This window comes from Citrus sinensis, chromosome 1 (genome assembly GCF_022201045.2).
Source record: "Citrus sinensis cultivar Valencia sweet orange chromosome 1, DVS_A1.0, whole genome shotgun sequence".
Taxonomy (NCBI): domain Eukaryota; kingdom Viridiplantae; phylum Streptophyta; class Magnoliopsida; order Sapindales; family Rutaceae; genus Citrus; species Citrus sinensis.
The window spans coordinates 17,837,396-17,854,658 of NC_068556.1; the positions used below are offsets into that span (position 1 = coordinate 17,837,396).

A 17,263-nucleotide genomic window follows, 5' to 3' on the forward strand; every position below is an offset into this window, starting at 1 on the left:
AAATTTTCTTTTTTATTTTTAAATTACTTTTCAATTTTAATTATATTATAATAATTTATAATTTTTTTTAAAATAGTGAATCTGAACCTGACTTGAGCTTTTTTTCTTAATCCTTTGTCTAGGTTCTCATGTGTGAAGGTCGGGCCGGGCATTTTTGCCCATCCTGACTAGGGATGGCAAATGATAAGTGTATATTTTCCATATATTTTGCTATTAATTTCTCTATCTTTTTTTTGTTTTGGTCTTAAATATTTTAGTTATTTTAGTTAATTTTTAATTTAATATATTATATTTTATTGTGTTAATTTTTATCTTAGTTTTATTTATTTTGTTATTTTAGGTATATTCTGAAATTAAAGAGAAATCAAATCGGAGCATTCAGGAAAGAAATTTGATTGAAGATTGAGAGACAAAAGTACACAAGAGACCAAGAATTGGAAAGAATTAGAAAATAAATTTAATTAAAGCTTATATGGGCCAAAGCAAAAATTAATGTTGCACATGGAGCTAAAATTAGAAAATGGAAGCCAATTAACAAGCCAAGAACAAGCCAAGCCATCACTTGAAAGCAAAATTGGAAAACAAAGATTGCAAACCAAAAGTGGCCACGTGAAAGGAAAGAGAATAAAGCCTTTTGGCTTTAGGAAATCATTATTGGCTTATTAATTGAAGCATGAGGTGGCGGTTTTGAGCTTGGAATTTAATTCTCTCCAGGCAAGGATTTAAACAAAGCCAAAGCATTATAAATAGGAAGAATTCGGGCACACAAGAGGAGAGGAGAGCAAGGCAGCAAAAAGGAGTGCAGACGCAATTCGAGGAAGAGAATTTGACATTGCAGCCGCGAGAAGAAAAAAATCAGCAGCCGGAATTCAATTGAAGAAAAAGGCAGCCGCTTGAATTAATCTCCATGACTGGTTTTATCAATTTTTCTATTCCCAATTTAATTATGTTAGGCTAAATTTTTATTTGGTTGAGGGTGAATTCAAAACCCTAAACATGCTATGCAATTAAATTTAAATTCTATCATTCAATTTATTTAATTGAGATTGTTTATGTTCTTCTATAATTAATGTTCATGGTTTATTCTTGTTTTGTTTGAGTGGCCAATTAGATAGGACTTGAATAAATTTTATTGCTAGATTAAAATTCTTGATCCGTAATTGTCTTGATATTTTAATCATTAGTAGCAGGTTGGAATCAGTGATTTCAATTGAAGAACATAACCTAGGTTAAATAATCCGAGCTTGTGTGTTTATTGCCTAGATCAAACTAATATCTTTCTTTGTTTAATGCTTTCATTATCTTAAATTTAAAGAGCTTGTTTTAAATTATTTAATGGTTAGAGATTAGGTGAAGAGCTTATTTTGCCTAACGACATATTAAGGAAAGATTGAGACTAACAGAGCTTATTGTTGTCTACGGTTGATAGTTTCAATATAAATTGATGATAGAATTAATATATTATGTGCATGTTTGGTGGTAGCGAATGATCCTTTAACCAAAGTTTTCATCATTATTATTTCTTTCTCCTTTAATTAGAGTTTTTATTAAATTCTTGTTCGTAATTTTAATTTCTTTATTTCTTACTATTTAGTTAAAAATTCATAAATCCCCCTTTTATTTTTAATTGGCATTTTCTTTAGTTAGATTAATTTATATTATTATTACTATTACTATTATTATTATTACTATTATTTTATTTTAAATCTTGCTTTGGAGTTAATAATAAATATAACTAGCATAGTCTCTGTGGGATCGATCCTTACTCGCTCTGTACTAATTATTTATATTAATGGTAAGGTTTTAAATTTGGTGCACCTTAACGACACTACCAGCAAAATAACCCGGACCTGGACGAACCCGGATAATCCGGGCCAGGTTGAACCCATACCGGAATGTAAAAAAAATCAGGTCCGGAATAGATTTTAATAAGCCAGATATATCCGGGTCTGGGTTTAGGTTAACCCGTACATCCAGAACTCGGACCCGGATATCTAATTTTAATATTATTTTTTAATTAATTTTATTAATTAATCTGGATGTGTTATTGCTTGGAAATGTATTAATTTTTTATTTTTATAATTTTAGAAATTGATATTGATTCATTGATCCGGGTTCAAAATCCAGAATTCAAAAATTTAGATTTTTTCAGGTTGAACCCGGACCCAGATCCGGACCCGGGTGAAAAGATCTGAGTCCAAAAAAAAAAAATGCTATCCATATCTGGAAGAAATGTAGAGCTCTTTATCAGGATTAGGGATGGCAAAATCCGGGTCCGGGTCCGAATCCGGGAAGGCTACCCGAACCCAGATCCGAATTTTGCCATCCCTAATCCTGACAAAGAGCTCTACCTTTCTTAGTTTATAAATGATATTGCAATTTACATATTTACCCATTTAAAAAAAAAAATTCTATCTACATACCCACACATGTAGAAGGTCTCCTCATCTTTCCCTCCAATTGGGTCTTCAAACTAGATGGAACCTCATGTTGTCTTCTCGTTCCTTCCTCAAACTCACCAAAACCCTCTGTTTAACTCTCACCAGACGACTATCTCACACGGTCCCACAAATCTCTACAACCAACCAAAGGCTCATAACCCCTCTGAACCTAAAACCCATCAACGCAGAAATCTCTAGCCTCATGAGAAATGCCCGTATACAGGAAGCCCAGAACCTGTTCGATGAAATGCCCCAAAGAGACACCGTCACGTGGAATGTGATGATACGGGGTTACTTTAAAAATGGGTTTTTAGATAACGCTATGTATTTATTCAATCAAATGCCTGAACGTGATATGTTTACTTATAATACGGTGATTGCAGGGTTGATGCAGAGTGATAATGTTCAAGGTGCTAAGGAGGTTTTTGATGGGATGGAGGTTAGAGATGTTGTAACATGGAATTCGATGATTTCTGGGTATGTGTGTAATGGTTTGATTGATGAAGCTTTGAGGGTTTTTCATGGTATGCCTTTAAAGGATGTGGTTTCATGGAATCTGGTGATAGGAGCACTGGTGAATTGTCAAAGGATGGATTTGGCGGAAAGTTACTTTAAAGAAATGGGTGCTAGAGATGTTGCTTCTTGGACAATTATGGTAAATGGACTTGTGAGAGAAGGACGGATAGTTGAAGCACGTAAACTCTTTGATAAGATGCCTGCAAAGGATGTTCAAGCTTGGAATCTGATGATAGCTGGTTACTTGGATAATGGATGCGTTGGTGTAGCTGAAGATTTGTTTCAAAAAATGCATGACCGTGATTTGACTTCGTGGAAGCAGTTAATTAATGGTTTGGTTAATAGCCGAAGAATTGATGCTGCAATTAGCTATTTTAAGCAAATGCCTGAAACATGTGAAAAGACTTGGAACTCAATTATTTCGGTATTAATAAGAAATGGACTTGTCAAGGAAGCTCATGCATATCTTGAGAAATACCCGTACAGCAACATAGCATCATGGACAAATGTGATTGTTGGTTATTTCGAAATGGGTGAGGTTGGAAGTGCAATTAAGGTTTTTGAATTGATGACAACCCGAGATGTAACTGTGTGGAATGTTATGATATTTGGACTAGGAGAAAATGATCTCGGGGAGGAAGGTCTGAAGTTTTTTGTCCAAATGAAAGAGTCAGGTCCATCCCCTGATAATGCAACATTTACTAGTGTTTTAACAATCTGTTCAGATCTTCCAACCTTAGATCTCGGAAGACAAATCCACGCACAGGCAATTAAAATAGCCAGGAATCAGTTTACTACTGTTTCTAATGCAATGATAACCATGTATGCAAGATGTGGAAACATACAATCAGCCTTGCTGGAATTCTCTTCCGTGCCAATCCATGATATCATATCTTGGAATTCTATTATATGTGGTTTGGCTTACCATGGATACGCTGAAAAAGCTCTAGAGCTGTTTGAAAGAATGAGGTTAACAGATTTTAAGCCCGATGACATAACCTTTGTGGGAGTTCTATCCGCTTGTAGTTATGCAGGACTGGTTGATCAGGGTAGATACTACTTCGATTGTATGAAAAACAAGTACTTTCTTCAGCCAAGAAGTGCACATTATACTTGTGTTGTTGACTTGCTTGGGAGATTCGGGCTTATAGATGAGGCAATGAATCTTTTAAATGAAATAAGAGCAGATGGAATTGAAGTTTCTCCAACTGTTTGGGGAGCTTTGCTGGGAGCCTGTAGAATCCACAACAACATCAAGGTGGGTGAGATTGCTGGTGAGAGGGTTATGGAACTAGAACCTAATAACTCTGGCGTATATCTAATTTTGACAGAAATGTATCTGAGCTGTGGTAGAAGAGAAGATGCTAAGAGGATATTTGCTCAAATGAAAGAGAACGGTGTTAAGAAGGAACCAGGTTGTAGTTGGATTCAAATCAACGATGGTGGGCATGTATTTCTTTCAGGAGACAGTTCACACCCCAAGTTCCATAGGCTCCGTTATCTTTTGAACTTACTTCATACAGAGATAGAGAGAGAAATTCTTTTTGATGCATATTACTAGTGAGACTACATTGGTCACTTACTCTTTAACATCCTATGGCTGTCCCAAAATTGGGAACAGTCGAGTACGTAAGCTGATCGAAGGCTGAGGACCCGATGGATTTGAGGATTTGAGGTAGGAACTGAAGCTGACTTTCTGAAGGACTAAGGCCGACTTTGCGAATGAGAGTTGCTGATTAAGATCTAAGCAGAAATTGACAATAATCGGAAGCAAATACTATCATTCTTTGTTAACCTGTTAAAAGATGGACGTCACATATTTCTCAGGTTTATGAGGCCTCAAGGAAGCAGTGAGGTGGATCTTCAAATGGGACAGTGATTTAAAAAATTCAAGGGAGTTTTCCAACTTAAACTTCCAGTCTGTAATTTAATAAGCATGACTAAAATCATTTCAACCTTCTCTTCTTCCTATATTCAAGAGAGAGAGAAATTTTACTCCAAGAAATACAAGGATTGTGTAAACAGTGTTTCGTATGTGATTTGTAACATATGCACAATTGCTTTTCCAATTTTCCTATGGGGAAAAAGGAAAGAAAAGAAATCAAACACTCCGTATCTGTGAATACACTCATGTCTGTATAATGTTTGAACGACAATCGATCAAAATTTCCAAGTTCTGAGATATCTCCTTTGACTGGGATCTGCCGTTGCTGAGCCCTTCTTGCCTTTAATATCACTCTTATTTTCATGCACATTATTGGAGGATGTTGTGTTTAGTTGACTTTTGATGCGAGTCGAGCTAGCTTTACATTTTGCCTTTGCATGTCTATTTGAAACCATATCATGATTCCTCAAAGCTGCTGGTCGCTCTCCTTTCAATCTGTTTTTATTTCCTATTACAGCATCATTATCTGAATACAAAATTTATCAACTACCACGTATTAGTAGCCTTAGAGATAAATCAATTGATTGGAGAATTAAACATTCACAAAATCACATACAATGAGTGTGATGCTGTGTTGGATGAACACAATGATCAATCATAGTGAAAGCTCTGAGAATCATATACAACCTATTTATGCTGCAGATTTGATTACTGCATTTCATATTCAAGTTCCTAGTCATCAGTTTCTTTCTCTGTGGACTAATAACAGAATGTAATCTCAAACTAATGTCAACATAATTAAGCAAAGTTATCTTACCAGGACTAGATAAGACAGCACGTGGACGCAGGATTGAACCGGCTCTTATATTTGGTTTTTCCGTCTCATCAATCTTTACATCATTCTTCCCGTCATCCGACAATGAAGTAGAGTCCATTGTCGGAGATGTGACTCTTATATTTGGTTTTTCCTTCTCATCAATCTTTACATCATTCTTCCCGTCATCCGACAATGAAGTAGAGTCCATTGTCGGAGATGTGACTCTTATATTTGGTTTTTCCTTCTCATCAATCTTTACATCATTCTTCCTGTCATCCGACAATGAAGTAGAGTCCATTGTCGGAGATGTGACTCTTATATTTGGTTTTTCCTTCTCATCAATCTTTGTATAGTTGTTCTGCTCTGCTTCTGTCAATGAAGTATAGTCATATATCAGAACTTGAACGTTACTCTATAAGAAACAAATGGAATTTTGTATCAGAAGCTACAATATAATAAAACTTAACCTTTGTGCGTAGAATTTGTGGGCGTCACTACATTTCGCAGAGGAGATTTTGGAATTCTTGCAATGAATGCTCGAGAATCATCCCGATGCTCTATCTCTGGAAAAACAAACAGGTCATTACATACTCAATACATCAACTCCAATCAAGACTGACTTAGAGTTATTAATACTAAATCAAAGCATCAGAAATCCTTAAAAATGAAGAAGCCTCTACTGCTGGGGTCAACTTCTCAATCTTCAAAACCATCTATCATAATAACTCATGGCTTAATTAACCACGAAAATTTCCTATGCTTCAGGTTCAAGATGAGATGATCAAATATCTAGCAGAGCTATTTGTTTCCAAGTTCCCCATGTCATAAAAAGAATCAAGCTATTGCAATTGCTTTTGTATTATGAAAGGGAGTTCAGCCTATTTGAAATTGATATCATGCTGATTACTAAATAAATAAATATTGATAGAAGACACAACAAAATTCCAAATTACCCAAAAAAAGAAATATGATATTGAAAAGGAAATATTTGGATAAAAGAAAAAAAAATACCGGGAGAAGAAGGAACATGTAAGGAGAGAGACTCAAGAAGCTGAAGACCAACTGCAACATGTTCATCATATTGGTATTTCTCTTCTCTCACCTTCACCTTCGGATACACTACCGAAAAAACATAATAAATGAAAATAAATAAATAAGTAATAAACGTCTCATGATCAATAAACGAAAAACCCAGATCAAAAAGACTTACTTGGGTTTGTTTCTCTGCTTTGACTTCTTGGAGAGCTTTTGCTTATTCAGCTATTAATGCAAGGGCAAGGGCCTGCGAATAAAAGAAGTTCCGTGGCTAAAGCAAAGCAAAGACAAAGAAAACACGTGAAGCACGTGGGAAATGAAAGTGGAGTTTCACGTTTTTTGAGATGAGAAGTCAGGAACAGAACAAAAAGCACACAACGAAGATCGCTTTGCTTTGCTTTGCTTGTTGTGTCTGGTTGTTTTGTTTTGACCTGAGAGTTGCCTTAAGAATGAGAAAGAAGATGGCAAATGGCGACTTCCGTCTTACGGCACTACAAGGAATCATCGTCATGGTCGGCCGAATCAGAAAGCCTCAGGGAAATTAATGGTCGCGATTGCCACTTGGCTAGTGGTGGGTCCTACTGACTTACACTTTTGGCAGTCATTTGATTTCGGAAGCTAGAATCCGATACGACTCTGTGTTTAGATGGTACTTTTCGATTGATCTTTTTTAAGTTCATTTAATTGTTGTCTCTTTTCGGCCCTGACGTCTCCCATTATGTCCTTGAAATTTTTTTTTACTCTCGTCGAAGATCAATTCTAGAAAATACTGGATTTTCTAATTCACTTTTTTTTTTCTGTCCTCTATTTTTATTTTTTACATGTTTATTTAAAAAAATTATAATAAGGATGTGTTTGGTGTCTAATTTAGATTATTGATAATAATTTAATTTATTTTACAGTGATAAAAATTTTGGGAGTCCTTTTTTTTAAATATTACAGGACAATTCTATTTTTCGTCACTACTGCTCCATGATCCGCGCTTCAATAGACTCTCAGTCTCGAATAATTAGCTTAATGATATTTAAATTAAAAACTGTAATAAAATATTAATAAAAATTTAACAAAGATTTATTACTATTTCTTTATTTTTTTTCATTAATTAAATGAATTTAAATTTGTGTTGATCGTATAATATAATTCGGAAAAAAAAAAAAACTCTCTTTAGCCCTTTCCCACCATAAACAAGTGGGGTTATTTCTTCTCTAAAAAAGTACTAAAATAGAAAGCAAAAGACGGTTTGGGGTTTTAAGAGCCGTTAGTTCTTAATAATAATGAAGTAGAAAAACTTGCTAGGGTTTAAGCTTGAGTGGAATTTTAGTGAGATTAGAGTCAGTCGTGATGTGGCAAAGAGCTGGGGGGAGCTGGAGATGGAACATCCGGCGGCTTTGCACGGCCGCACGACGTCGTATTGAGGACGAGGGTGACTGGATTTACTCGTCGGAGTGGTGGGGAACTGGCTCCGGCGGCTACACCCTTCTCCGCTCGACTTCCAATAAAGGAAACGGCGTCGTTTCAGTTCTTGCTTACCCTTCTTCTAGACCCGTCAGTCCCTCCCCCTCTCTCTCTCTGTATTAGTAATTATTGTTTGGTTAGTTCAATTTTTGTACAAAATTTTAATTGAATCTCTAAAAAGACTGCTCTTCAAATAAGCACTTTACTGGTTTGTTATGCAACAACTTGAAATGCATTGTGCAGAAGTACTTAATAGTAAGTACTTTTGTGGTTTCTACGAAAGCACTTTTCAGAAGCACCTATACGACTCGGTTATTTTCTTACTTTAAATGTAACTACCCTTTTTTTAGAGTAAAGAGAGGTGGCCAGAAATGGAGAGATGGCTGCAGCAAAGGTGTGCAGGGATATATCCAAGTTATGGAGACAATACGCGTTTTAAAGTGCTTGGATATCAATGGCGCACGCTTCGCTTTAATGAGGATACTCGCCAGAGCACTGTTAAAGTTATGGCTGCTTGTCGGGAATCAGAACCAGGCACTGTGTGCTATATGCAGCAGGCTCATTGCCTGGCTGTTCCATGTAAATTCCAGTTCCTTACTTTATAATGATGAATTGGCTGTTTAACATCACGTTTTAAGCGGCTCAAATATTTGTCCATATTTCAAGTCCGCTGATTTAATGGTAGAGTAGCAGCTGCTTAATCTCATCTAATCTGCCCTAGTATTTCTTGTCATGTTCATTTTACTTTCAGCAATCAGCATCATCCTTCACTCATATTTATTATCAGACTTCTTTAGTCTTCAACAATCTTTACGTGATGGATATTCTTATGAATATGCGAATCGGCCTTCAGTTGAAGTTAAAGATGGGCCACCTACGATCATAAGATTGATTATTGCCAGCATTTGGAGCTGGTTGATCTGTGGGTTGGGCAAGGGCTGACCCCTATCATATAGCCTGCTGCTACTGATGGAGAAGAAAATACATATCAACTTCCACATCATTGTTCTTTATTGCTTTTGTGAATCAGTGGCACTAAATAGAGCTTCTACACTCACAGCACTTGTAAATTCACAGTCAATGAGAAAAAAATGATTGAGGAATAGGACAATGCTGTATGGTGATTACTTGAGTTGGAAGAGGTTCTTGCCAAGTATAACAAAGAGGCATATCATTTGAGTTACCCAAATCAATGTGACTCTTGTGAATTAGAACTCACAGTAGTTAATTGAAGAATTTCATGCTTTCTTACCGTGAATGTGTATGATGATATAAGTTGGGTGATTTTTTGGACACTAGATTTGATGTCGTGTGTTATTATATGATTGACATGGTGTTTCATCTTCAGTCACTAGTTTTCTGTTATTCTTCTAAATAAAATTTTGCAGCAATCATATAAAAAAAGAAAAAGTTTTCTGTTATTCTTATCGATATTCTTTTGTAACAGAATAATATAATCTACCAATATGAGTTGTTCGTTGCCCCTACCTTCAATCTGAAGCTTTTTCTACTAGTCCCAGCCTCTGTAGATTATATTTTGATGTCTTTTTCATAGAAGTCACAGCTAACTTTTGATGGTTTATTGCCTTAGTGTAGATCTGAAGAGTATGGTATCAACTGGGTTGGCTACTATTGCTTCTTCTAACTATGATCTTGTGAGTGCTGCACACGGGAAGAAAACAATGAATATATTATGCATTGGTCACGGAGGTGGAAGCTTGCCATTATTTTTGGCCAGCAAAATTCAAGGTTGGGGATGTTCACAATTCCTTTTCTGTATGTGCTTTCTCCGAAGAGTTATTGATGCTCACATTACCTCTTCTGCATATGCTTTTTCTTAAGAGTCATTGAGTACACCCAAAATATTGCATTACGCAAGAATTTCTGTAAACAAATCCTTGCTTTCAGATTAAGTATTCTATGCTTGTCTCAGGTGCTATTGTCCACATAGTTGAGATTGACCCCATTGTTATCTCAGCCTCAGTTCAAGCAATGGGCTTTCCATGTTTCTCAGTGATGACTCCATCTGGTGAGCGTGTCATGTCGAAACCCAATACTATTGACGAAGTACTGTGGAAAGGCACCCATGAGAGGTTAAACCTCTATGAAGCAGACGCCGAGAAGTTTATCCTCGGGAGCACCAATCTGTACGATTTGGTCTTTATCGATGCCTATGATGGTGACGACATCTTCCCCCGTAAACTTTGGGACCCAGATTCCCCGTTTGTCAAAGCCCTCAGTGATCAGCTCCACCCCAAACATGGGACGGTTGTGGTGAACCTGCATTCAGATTCTGATATCCTCAATGCTACAGAATCAGGTTCCTATATTAATCAGCAGCCTCTGCAGATGGGAAAGTATGTTTCTAGCATTGGTCGCGCGTATAAAGATGCTCTTCTGGGAAATGGAAGTACTGGTTTGGCGTACATTGTTTCAGCTCCATGGGTTTGTAATTCAACCCTCGTTGTAAGCAGGGGTCTGTGGTGCCGCAAGGGATATTATTATAACAGGGATTTAGTTGTGAAGACTCTAATATCCAAATCCCTTGAAGTGGAACTTGTTTTAAACTTACCTTTCCCTAGTTTTCAGTATATAAAGAGAGATTTTACACTCATTGATTAACCTTTGAATGGTTGAGTCTTCAATGTGTGCCCACCATTATTAAAATTAGGGTTAATTTTGTCCTGCCCCCAACTGTTTCAACATTTTTCGTCACGCACCCATATGTTTCGAAAATACTCACTTCACACCTAATTCCGTTAATTTGACCGTTATGTTTAACGGAGCTACTTGAAATTTAAGTAAATGTCCGAAATACCCCTTATCTTGAATTAGAGAAAAACAAAATGAGATAAAATGTTAATTTAATAATTAATGTTTACATTAAAAAATTTTATTTAAAGGTAATTAATAATAATTTCATCAATTAAATTATCAAATAAATTTAATTTATCATCATCAAATAATATTTAGGATATGAATTTTCAAATTTGTCCTTTGACCGTTAGAATAAACGGTCAAATTAACGAAATTGGGTGTGGAGTGAGTATTTTCGAAACATATGGGTGTGTGGCGAAAAATATTGAAACAGTTGGGTGCAGGACAAAATTAACCCTTAAAATTATAATAAACCGTTTTGGACCTAAATCCAATATCTCAAATATGGGCTTTAAATTCTCCGAAAAAAGCCCAAAAGCAACCCATTATAAGGTCGCAATAAGAGTCTCTCCGTCGGGGACCAAAAACCCTAAGCCCTTTCTCTCTCTTTCACATTGCTCCCTATTCCACCGTCTCCGCCCATACGATGTCGTCCGGTCAAGGCAAAAAGCGACTTACCAACAACAGCGGCGAGGTTGGCTTCTTGGCTAAGGTGACCCGTCGCGTATCGGATACTCCGATTGTCGCCTACACGAAACAGAAGGCCTCGGACGCGGCGTACGTCTCCCATAAGCTCCTCAAAAGCACGGGAAAAGCGGCGTGGATCGCGGGGACCACTTTCCTCATCCTGGTGGTCCCGCTAATCATCGAGATGGACCGCGAGCAGCAGTTCAACGAGCTCGAAATGCAGCAGCAGAGCCTCCTCGGCGCTCCCCCGCTCGCGCCTGCTCAAAAGTGAATTCAACTTTAATCGGTCCGGGTCGGGTCAGGTTTGAGGAGGTGTTGCGTTTTGCTAATGTTCTATCATTTTTATGTATTAGGGTTTTGGAAATATTTTAAGAATGTTGGATAAATTTTGGATCTATGATATAAAAATGTCAACTTTCTTTTGTTCAGCGTTTATTATTATGTTAAACTTGTTTGGTTTTGATTGCTTGGGGATTGCAGTAGTGTTAATTATTTATATTGTTTAATTGCAGCAATATTCGAGAGAAAAGTTATGTAATTAGTTGTTAGTGCTTAAATAGAGAGCCTAAGTTCCGTCTTAGGCTACAGTAGCTTAATGTATTGGTGTTGATATGGATTCATTTAATTCGAAGGTCGATCTACCTTGAATAGCTTAGCATTAAAATTGGAGCTTATTACATGTTATACATATTGACAAAAACCTTTGGTTAGTTATCTTGTCGCTACAGAAGCAACTTCTTGTTTATCTTACTCGAGCGAGTTTCGGGGAGCCTCGTATTTCGAACTCCTTTACTTTTATCGCTAGGACTTCATGACTTTGAACAGACTAAGATTAATATAGATATCTGCAGATTGTTTTCTAGTGAGTTTGGCCATCACTAATATGCTCTGTGTTATTCAATAGAGTTTGTGTTGCATTAATTACAACATTAGACACTAACCTAAATGAATCTTTAGCAGTAATAGGGTTAAATAATTAATAATGTCTTCACAGCTAGAGGAATGTTGAACAGATTGTCTTTATAGCAGAGGACAGCGTTAGTTATGGTCTTATGGATATCAAGTTTTTAAGTGAGACTATAGGATTGAAGTGGGTATTAAACGGTTAGCGAATCAGTGTTTCCAGCTTTCGTAGTTCTCTGTTATGATGCTGCAATTATTATGAGCAAGTGCATAGCCATAAAAATTAGGAGCAGGTCGCAAACAAATACTCACTCCATTGTAGTCATGCAATCAAGTTACGTGCTTTGTGCTTACCAGAATATTTTAGTGTACGGAATCTTGTTTCTTTCTTGCATTTGCAGATTGATGGCACATACTGTTTGTAGGCCTGATGTTCCTTAGGTTAAGACTGAAATCAAGTGAATGGCCATCGCATGCCTTCTTGTTTGATTGAATTTTCTCAAGAGCTGGTGGCTGACTGACCTGTGCTGCGGCACTGGTTTAAAAGCACTCAAAATCACCTTAAAGTTTTGGCGAAGGTTGTTTCCTGGCTGCATTTTCTTCGACATCGTGAATGTAAAAGTCGTTCAATCTTATCAAGCACTTAGCTTTGTCAAGTCTTCCTCATTTAGCAATCCAAACGTCTGTTCTCTCTTATTGATGTAGTTTCTCAGTATCTTTAATCAAGAATATTTTATTCACGGGGACATCTTAAATTGAGCTTCCCAGGTTAACATAACTTTCCCCCGACTACACTTAGCAAATGCCATTATGAGGTTCATCGTGAAAGTACAAGAAAACATTCCCGCTGATGGTTGTGCACCCACTTATGCACTGCCAAAGCCGGTGGAGAGAACATGATTTTTTGCAATGGTTAATTTCAATTCACCCCTAATAAATTGAGTATAGTAAAAATAATTTTTTAATCAAGGTGCCCTCATGTCTCATTTGCGGATTTGCCCTTATTTTTGAAAGAGAAAAAGTAATAAATCTAAGTTTACAATAATTTGAGAATATTTTGAAAATAAATTAATTTAATAGGGTTTACATTTTCATCTTATCGAATGCATAAAAGAAAGCAAGCATGAACCATAACAAACCAGTTCAGTTGCATGGCGCTTTGTGAATCATACTTGAGGAGCAGACCAAACGTTAACGAAACAAACTCACTTTCAGTTGCATGGCGCTTGACTTGAACCAGCAGCCACAGCCACAAAACACGAGCACAGACCCACGAATCGTACACGCAAGAGCCCTAAAATCATCACAAGCAGACCGTTCCATCTACAACAACTTAATCACCAACTACTCCAAATCAAACCTCCTCTCCTACTCCCTCCGCCTCTTCAACCATATCCCATCACCCAACATCGTCTCATGGACGGCCCTGATCTCCGCTCACTCCAACTCCCCTCTCTCCCTGAACATCTTCCTCTCCATGCTCCGCCACCCCACCCTATCATTTCTCCCCAACCAGCGCACCTTAGCCTCCCTCTTCAAAACCTGCGCCTCCCTCTCGCACGCCTTCCTTTTCGGCCTCTCCCTCCACTCCCTCTCCCTGAAGCTCTCCTTGCACGACAAGCCCTTCTGCGGCTCCGCTCTCGTCCACTTCTATTCTCGGTTTCGCTCACCCGACAATGCCAAGAAAGTGTTCGATGAAATTCGCGAGAGAGACGTCGTGTGCTACGGGGCGATGATCGTGGGATTCGCGCAGAATTCGCGGTTGGTGGACTCATTGTCGGTGTTTGCTGACATGAGAAGTGCCGACGTGGGGTCCACGATGTACTGCGTGTCGGGGGCGTTGCGTGCGGCTGCTGAGCTGGCGGCGATGGAGCAATGCAGGGTCATTCATGGACATGCTGTTGTTTCTGGTTTAGATAGGAATGTGATTGTCGGGACTGGATTGATCGATGGGTATGGGAAAGCTGGGATTGTTTCTGATGCGAGAAGGGTGTTTGATGAGAATCTAAGTGTGTTAAATTCCATCGCTTGGAATGCTATGATGGCTGGTTATGCACAACAAGGAGATCAAAGTACGGTGCTTGAGCTTTTCCATTTACTGGAAATGAGAGGTTTTGCACCTGATGAATATAGTTTTTTGGCCGTTTTAACGGCTCTATGTAACGCGGGTTTGGCTGGTGAAAGTGAGAAGTGGATAGAGAGAATGAAAGGACGTTATAAGTTGGAACCGGGATTAGAGCATTATACGTGTTTGATCAGTGCAATGGGAAGAGCTGGAAGATTGGAGGATGCAGAGAGGATTGCAATGGCAATGCCATTTGAGCCGGATGCAGCTGTGTGGAGGGCATTGTTATCGTTTTCTGCAATACATGGAAAAGCAGATATGGCCAGTAAAATGGGTAAGAGGTTAATAGATATAAACCCATATGATGACTCGGCATATGTGATAGTTGCTAATGTATTATCTGGAGTAGGAAGGTGGGATGAAGTAGCGGAAGTGAGGAAGGTGATGAAAGATAGGAGAGTGAGGAAAGAAGGCGGGAGGAGTTGGATTGAAGTGAAAGGAAAAGTTCATGTGTTCTTGGCAGGTGATAGGATGCACGAGAGAACAGAGGATATTTACGCGAAGTTAGCAGAGTTGATGGAGGAGTGTGAGAGGTTAGGGTATGTACCGGTTTGGGATGAGATGTTGCATAATGTGGGAGACAGGGAGAAAAGGGAAGCTCTTTGGTATCACAGCGAGAAGCTGGCATTGGCATTTGGTTTAGTTAGTGGAGCTCCAAGAGGGAAAACTTTGAGAATTGTTAAGAATTTGAGGATTTGTAGAGATTGTCATGAGTCTTTTAAGTACATTAGTAGAGTGGTAGAGAGGGAGATTGTTGTGAGGGATGTTAACAGATACCATAGATTTTTGAACGGTAGTTGTACCTGTGGAGATTTATGGTAATTTATTTAAAGTTAAATGTTTTCAAAGCTTTTCTTGCTTTGAATTTTATTTTTTTGTTATAGAACCCACTGACCCATTAAATTCTTTTGAAAAAATTCAATATTGTTATTGTAAATGCTTTATATCTTTATTCGTTCATTGAAATATTATTTGTGAAGTTTATGAATGTTTCACGAAATATTAGGATGTGTTTGGTATTGTTTTTTATTTTATAAAATAAAAATGAGAGAGAAAATACAATTTTCGAAATTTAAAAATGTGTTGAGTATTATTTTTAAAAATAACTTTGAAAATGAAAAATGATAATGATGATGATGATGTTGTCGTCGTCATTGTTATTTTTGAGTATGATAAAAGGAGCTTAATACTATATTGAAGGAAAAAAATAAGAAAAAAAAATTTGTTAAAAATATTTAATGAATTTGACACTTTTAAAAATGAACTAACGAATACATACTTGGTTTTTCTTGAGTTTAGAAATAGAAAATAGAATTTAAAAGTAATACTAAACGCACCCATAGTTTTCCTCAAACTCAACGTCGATTGCATGACTATCAAGTTATGTTTGACATGTTATTTTAGTGTCTATTGAGAGGTCAATTATTCTATAATTTATAAATTATATTTGTGATTCATTCTTTGTATCACCTGCTTGTAATATTTGCAAATAGATTTGGAAGATTCTATCTAAACCCTACTTAGGATATTTGAGCTAATTACATTTTAACATAATTGAGGATAGCATTCATTCAAGATACGATGGATAGTCACAAAATATCACTTTTTCTTAGAGCATACAATAATAATGACTACATCAGTTTTAAAAAACATATATATTTTCTGAAGATTCACAATCTTAATATGTTCACTGCATTTTTTAGGTACATTCTATGTACTCTTTTCAAATTTATTTGATTTCAATAATAAAATATATATCTAATAAATAATATTGGAGGAAACTAATATATAAATTTTCTTTTTGGAAGATGTATGCATCCATCTTCGTCAGACATATAATGCGACTTGTCAGATATATTGTGTGATATAGGATTCTCCCTCCCGATTGAGATATTGTCTATTTGGCTCAAAGAATTAGCTGAACTATCAAAAGTTTGCAACGTGAAATGCAATGAAGTCCAATTAAATTATTTCATGAGGAAGCAATCCAACAATGAAATGGCTCCTACTACAAATTTTTCGGGTTGTAAAGCGCATTGAAATTCACTAAATCTCCAAAATGCCCAAAAAAAAAAAAAAACCACAAATGTTTGTGGAAGGGGTCAAACTTATAGAACTAGAATGATAAATAAACAATAAAATTCTATTATTAGATACAACGAAAAATTATGTTATTATAAAAATAAAATTAAAAAAATAATAATAATCAAAATTAGAAGTACATCAAGTATGTCATGTAGATCATGTATTAACCAAAAAAAAAAAATAATAATAAGAAGCACAATCATATATGAGTTATTAAAGTTGAAAAAGATATGAGCAGCATTGTTGTACACATTTGAATTAATGTGTTGATTTGAGTGATTGTGAGTGATTTTGAGAGATAAGTTTACAGGTGTTAGTGGGAAGAAAAAAAAAAGTATACTCACATGAAATTATTTCTTGATATCTTCAAATAAAAGAATTTTGGACCTTTTTACACCGTCCTTGAATTATCCAAGTAGATAACTAATTGTAGGGTATATCCACATAATTGTTGAACTATGTATTAGAGGATATTTAATTAAAAATATTTCATCTAGAACCAGATGTGGTAGTTATCGGTGTTTTTCGTTCTTTTCATATGTTTGTTAAAATTTTCTTATAATTTGAAGCCTCTATACTGCACACATGAAAAATGTGTAAAAATAAGATTTATTTAACATATTATCAATTATTTTATTATGTAGTAAAAATATGTT

General features: G+C 36.5%; 5 protein-coding genes across 8 annotated transcripts; 4 read left to right on the forward strand and 1 right to left on the reverse strand.

Moving 5' to 3' along the window:
- The first annotated feature begins 2,328 nt into the window (after positions 1-2,328).
- On the forward strand, positions 2,329-5,141 carry LOC102626845 (pentatricopeptide repeat-containing protein At4g02750-like). The gene has a single exon (XM_006489563.4). It carries the CDS (start codon positions 2,488-2,490, stop codon positions 4,516-4,518), a length of 2,031 nt encoding a protein of 676 aa, XP_006489626.2. The 5' UTR covers positions 2,329-2,487; the 3' UTR covers positions 4,519-5,141.
- On the reverse strand, positions 4,899-7,017 carry LOC102627113 (uncharacterized). Of its 3 annotated transcripts, none has more exons than XM_052431897.1 (6): positions 6,870-7,017; positions 6,671-6,778; positions 6,127-6,222; positions 5,828-6,028; positions 5,660-5,725; positions 4,899-5,368 (listed from the first exon to the last, which is right to left on the reverse strand). In XM_052431897.1, coding segments are annotated over exons 1-6 (723 nt in total). In that variant the 5' UTR covers positions 6,871-7,017; the 3' UTR covers positions 4,899-5,117. The 3 variants fall into 3 exon arrangements, 2 of the variants coding, with proteins under 2 accessions (XP_052287857.1, XP_006489627.2); XR_371888.4 differs by adding an exon at positions 5,459-5,553 and having other exon boundaries at positions 5,220-5,368; positions 5,660-6,028; XM_006489564.4 differs by having other exon boundaries at positions 5,660-6,028.
- A 179-nt stretch (positions 7,018-7,196) lies between these two features.
- On the forward strand, positions 7,197-10,819 carry LOC102627797 (uncharacterized). Of its 2 annotated transcripts, none has more exons than XM_052431820.1 (4): positions 7,197-7,343; positions 8,500-8,728; positions 9,746-9,898; positions 10,083-10,819. In XM_052431820.1, the coding sequence occupies exons 1-4, from the start codon at positions 7,341-7,343 to the stop codon at positions 10,769-10,771; spliced, it is 1,074 nt and encodes a 357-aa protein (XP_052287780.1). In that variant the 5' UTR covers positions 7,197-7,340; the 3' UTR covers positions 10,772-10,819. The 2 variants fall into 2 exon arrangements, with proteins under 2 accessions (XP_052287780.1, XP_024947903.2); XM_025092135.2 differs by lacking the exon at positions 7,197-7,343 and adding an exon at positions 7,763-8,239.
- Positions 10,820-11,358: 539 nt separating this feature from the next.
- LOC112495598 (mitochondrial import receptor subunit TOM9-2-like) lies at positions 11,359-11,922 on the forward strand. Its single transcript, XM_025092137.2, has one exon. It carries the CDS (start codon positions 11,454-11,456, stop codon positions 11,763-11,765), a length of 312 nt encoding a protein of 103 aa, XP_024947905.1. The 5' UTR covers positions 11,359-11,453; the 3' UTR covers positions 11,766-11,922.
- Positions 11,923-13,469: 1,547 nt separating this feature from the next.
- Positions 13,470-15,510, forward strand: LOC102628290 (putative pentatricopeptide repeat-containing protein At5g52630). Its single transcript, XM_006489568.4, has one exon. The coding sequence runs from the start codon at positions 13,617-13,619 to the stop codon at positions 15,342-15,344; it is 1,728 nt and encodes a 575-aa protein (XP_006489631.2). The 5' UTR covers positions 13,470-13,616; the 3' UTR covers positions 15,345-15,510.
- Positions 15,511-17,263: the final 1,753 nt, after the last annotated feature.